Source organism: Manis javanica, chromosome 11, assembly GCF_040802235.1.
Source record: "Manis javanica isolate MJ-LG chromosome 11, MJ_LKY, whole genome shotgun sequence".
NCBI lineage: Eukaryota > Metazoa > Chordata > Mammalia > Pholidota > Manidae > Manis > Manis javanica.
This window is the reverse complement of record NC_133166.1, coordinates 3,051,908-3,055,593: the sequence shown is the minus strand read 5'-3', so window position 1 is coordinate 3,055,593 and position 3,686 is coordinate 3,051,908. Positions and strand designations below refer to the sequence as shown.

The window sequence follows — 3,686 nt, the reverse complement described above, 5'->3', positions numbered from 1 at the left end:
AACATTTTAGTGCATCTCATAAGTAAGCAGTCTGTAATCAGACCATGTTCATATAGTTGAACAAGACATACACAAAAATTTTGGTTAATCTTAAATTATTTAGTTTGAAGGACAAAGTTACTTCTACCAATATCTCGCTAGTGCTAAATCTAATATTTTAATACAGGGTTTCAGAGTCTAAATAGAGTCTTTGTTTTCCACAGATGTGACATCTTAACCACATTAATTAAAGGTTAGTGTTGTAATATCCCTGACATTTCTCCTGTTTCTATCAGCCAATGTGCATTTTATAACGTATTCTTTCAGTAGACCATCTATTGGTTCATTTTTCAAAATTTGCTTGCATATATGTATTTCTTTTCACTGTGATGCTTCCTTTCTGCCCAATTCCTGTTTGTCCCAGATTCTCTTCAGTAATACATTTTTTACATATTTCATGGATTCTTGACAGAAAGAGAAAGAAAATGAAAGATGAACAAAGAGAGAATATGAAAAAAATTTCAAACAAATGAATTTTTTTGTGATGCCTAAATAACATTAGTAATACATATTTATATTGAGGGTCTTATGTTATTTTAGTGATGTGTAACCATTAAAAATAAACTAGAAATTATTATAAAGCATTTGTGTATGTGTCCTCATGATTAGTATTTGAGTTGTCTGAATTTTTACAGAAGTCACAATTTAGCCTGTAGATTTTTTTACTCTAAGATTCTCTAAATATTAAATGAGCATTTTGTTTGTTTGCTATCTCCATATTTAAAGAAGCTATTTATTTTCTGTATTAGAAAAAACAATCTTCTACATGGCTCTGGAATAAATTTCTGGGAAAAATAAAGACATGTAACTTTCTTGTTTTAAAAATAGTTTTAAACTGATTTACTCATGCCTTCTTGATGTAGTTCTCAGTATGACAAAATGTAGTGTATTTATGTTATGAATATAAGTCATTTTTTGGTCCTGACCTTATGCAAGGCAGATATTTAACTCCTTTAAATACATTTGGTCTATGATATACTGGAGGAAAATCAAGAAGCTTGATCCTAAATATGGTAGATACAATATTTTGTATCAATTATGGAGATTTTTATTCCATAGTTAAGGTACAACTGACTCTTAAACTGTTTTTTAATTGTTTTATAGTTTCCTTTCTTTATACTTTACTGAATAGGAAATTGTGTGACAGCATAGGGAAATATATAAGAAATAAAACACTACATTGTGGCTTACATAGTGGTTTTATTCTTTTAGCCATAGCTTCTATAAACAATTTTTTATCAGGTTATTTTTATTTTATAATAATTTTAGAAACTCTCTAAGAAACTATATTTAAAAATTGCCATGATTTGTTTTTGACAGAAATATACTCAAGGTCTTCACAGGGATAATGAGTATAATATATGAATAGAGAAAGATCTTGCGTCCATATTATGTTCAAATTCGCAAAACATTAAAAGTATAACGAACTGTGAAGGGCCAAATGGACAACCTAGTTATATGTGTATCAAGAAAGAAAACTAAGAAACAGAACAAAATGAAACAGAAAATAATGCTGTGTTTTTGTTTGCAGGCAAGGTACATCTGCCTTCTAAATCTGTTGTCTGTTCATCAATGTTATGGAAGTATTAGTGGAAGACGATAATAGCAAAAAATGAGAACCAAAAATGGGTTAGTCAGAAAAAGCCACATTGTATAAGAAGTTGAAATGAAATGTAACATCCCATATTGTAGCCTTTTAGGAACACTTCAGAATTAAATTTTCACATTGCTATTCTTGTTTAAAGACACTCCATCTTATGATATACACGTGGTTGCTCCCATTTTTAACAATTGTGAACATTAAGGAAGAGAACTGCATGCACACTGTAGGCAAACTAGAACTAATACTCAATGTTCAATTTTTAATATACTATTTTCAGATTTTAAAAACCCTATATGTATTCATCTTGGTGAATTTTAAGGTAATGCAATATGAAAAAAATGGTAATAAATAAAACAAAAAATAAACTGGAAATTAATCCATTTATTAACATATATTTTAAACTTGACAAATTTTGATAATAACTTAGTAAAATATTTTCTTTATTACACAGGGTAATGCATCCATTTGGACCGAAATTCATCACTGCCTATTCCTACATTGCCGAGGATTCCAACATGGCCTTCTAAGAAACAGATATGAGGATACAACAGGGCAGATACTATTTTTAAAAATATTCACTTAAAAATCTATAAATAAAAACTGAAATGTCAGAGTTGACGTCAGACTTAGCTTTACACAGGATTCAGTGGAAAAATATGACTGAAGTCACCACATTTATATTGATGGGCTTCACAGATGATTTTGAGATGAACGTCTTCCTATTTTTGCTATTTCTAGCAATCTATCTTTTTACTCTGGCCGGAAATTTGGGACTGGTTTTCTTAGTCATTGGGGATTCCCGGCTCCATAACCCGATGTACTACTTCCTGAGTGTGTTATCATTCCTGGACGCCTGCTATTCCTCAGTTGTCACTCCAAAAATGTTGGTCAGTTTCCTAGCAAAGAATAAAGCCATTTCATTCGTTGGATGTGCAGCCCAGATGTTTCTCTTTGTTACTTTTGGAACCACAGAGTGCTTTCTGTTGGCGGCAATGGCATATGATCGCTACGTAGCAATCTACAACCCTCTCCTGTATTCAGTGAGCATGTCACCCAGAATCTACGTTCCCCTTATTATTGCTTCCTATGTTGGGGGCATCCTGCACGCTTCTGTACACACAGTGGCCACATTCAGCCTCTCCTTCTGTGCATCCAATGAGATCCGACATGTCTTCTGTGACATCCCTCCTCTCCTCGCTCTCTCTTGCTCAGACACTCACACAAACCAGCTTCTACTCTTCTACTTCGTGGGCGCCATTGAGATCGTCACTATCATGATTGTGCTGATCTCCTATGGCTTCATTCTGTTGGCCATTCTGAGGATTCATTCCACTGATGGGAGGAGAAAAGTCTTTTCTACGTGTGGCTCTCACCTGACTGGAGTGACAATCTATCATGGCACGATCCTCTTTATGTATGTGAGACCAAGTTCCAGCTATGCATTGGACCATGATATGATAGTATCGGTATTTTACACCATGGTGATTCCCATGTTAAATCCCATCATCTATAGTTTAAGGAACAAAGACGTAAAAAAGGCAATGAAAAGAATGTTTGAAAGAATTGGTTTATCAATTAATTATATATTTCACACTGACCGATCAATTGAAACAGATTAAGAATAATGTTCATTGTCTCAATACCCAAATCATAAAGTTTTTCCTCTAGTTTATTTGTGTGTTTCTATCGTAGTTAGATATTTTAATAAGAAGATTGTTGGCATACCACCACTGATGCAGTTTTCACATATGCAGAAGAACTCTGTCATCCATTTGCTTCTTAGTTAATTAATCCAAAGATATGCACATGAACAAATACACATACATACACACATAGGTACATATATTCACATGTATGCTGACACTGACTGTATCAGTGTGCTGGGGCTGCCATAGCGAAGTGCCACACACTGCTGGCTTAAACCGCAGAAACTTACTTGTCACTGTTATAAAATCTGGAAGTAAGATGAAAATGAAGGAAGGACTAATTTCTCCTGAGGTGTCTCTCCTTCACTTATAGATAGCAGTCTGCTCTGTCTTCCCAT

At 33.6% G+C, this 3,686-nt stretch overlaps 1 protein-coding gene across 1 annotated transcript; it reads left to right on the top strand.

The window, feature by feature from the left end:
- The first annotated feature begins 2,220 nt into the window (after positions 1 to 2,220).
- LOC118968061 (olfactory receptor 5T1-like) lies at positions 2,221 to 3,221 on the top strand. Its single transcript, XM_073215631.1, is given in 2 exon segments — positions 2,221 to 3,196; positions 3,199 to 3,221. Coding segments are annotated over 2 exon segments (972 nt in total). The 5' UTR covers positions 2,221 to 2,247.
- The last annotated feature ends 465 nt before the right edge of the window (positions 3,222 to 3,686 follow it).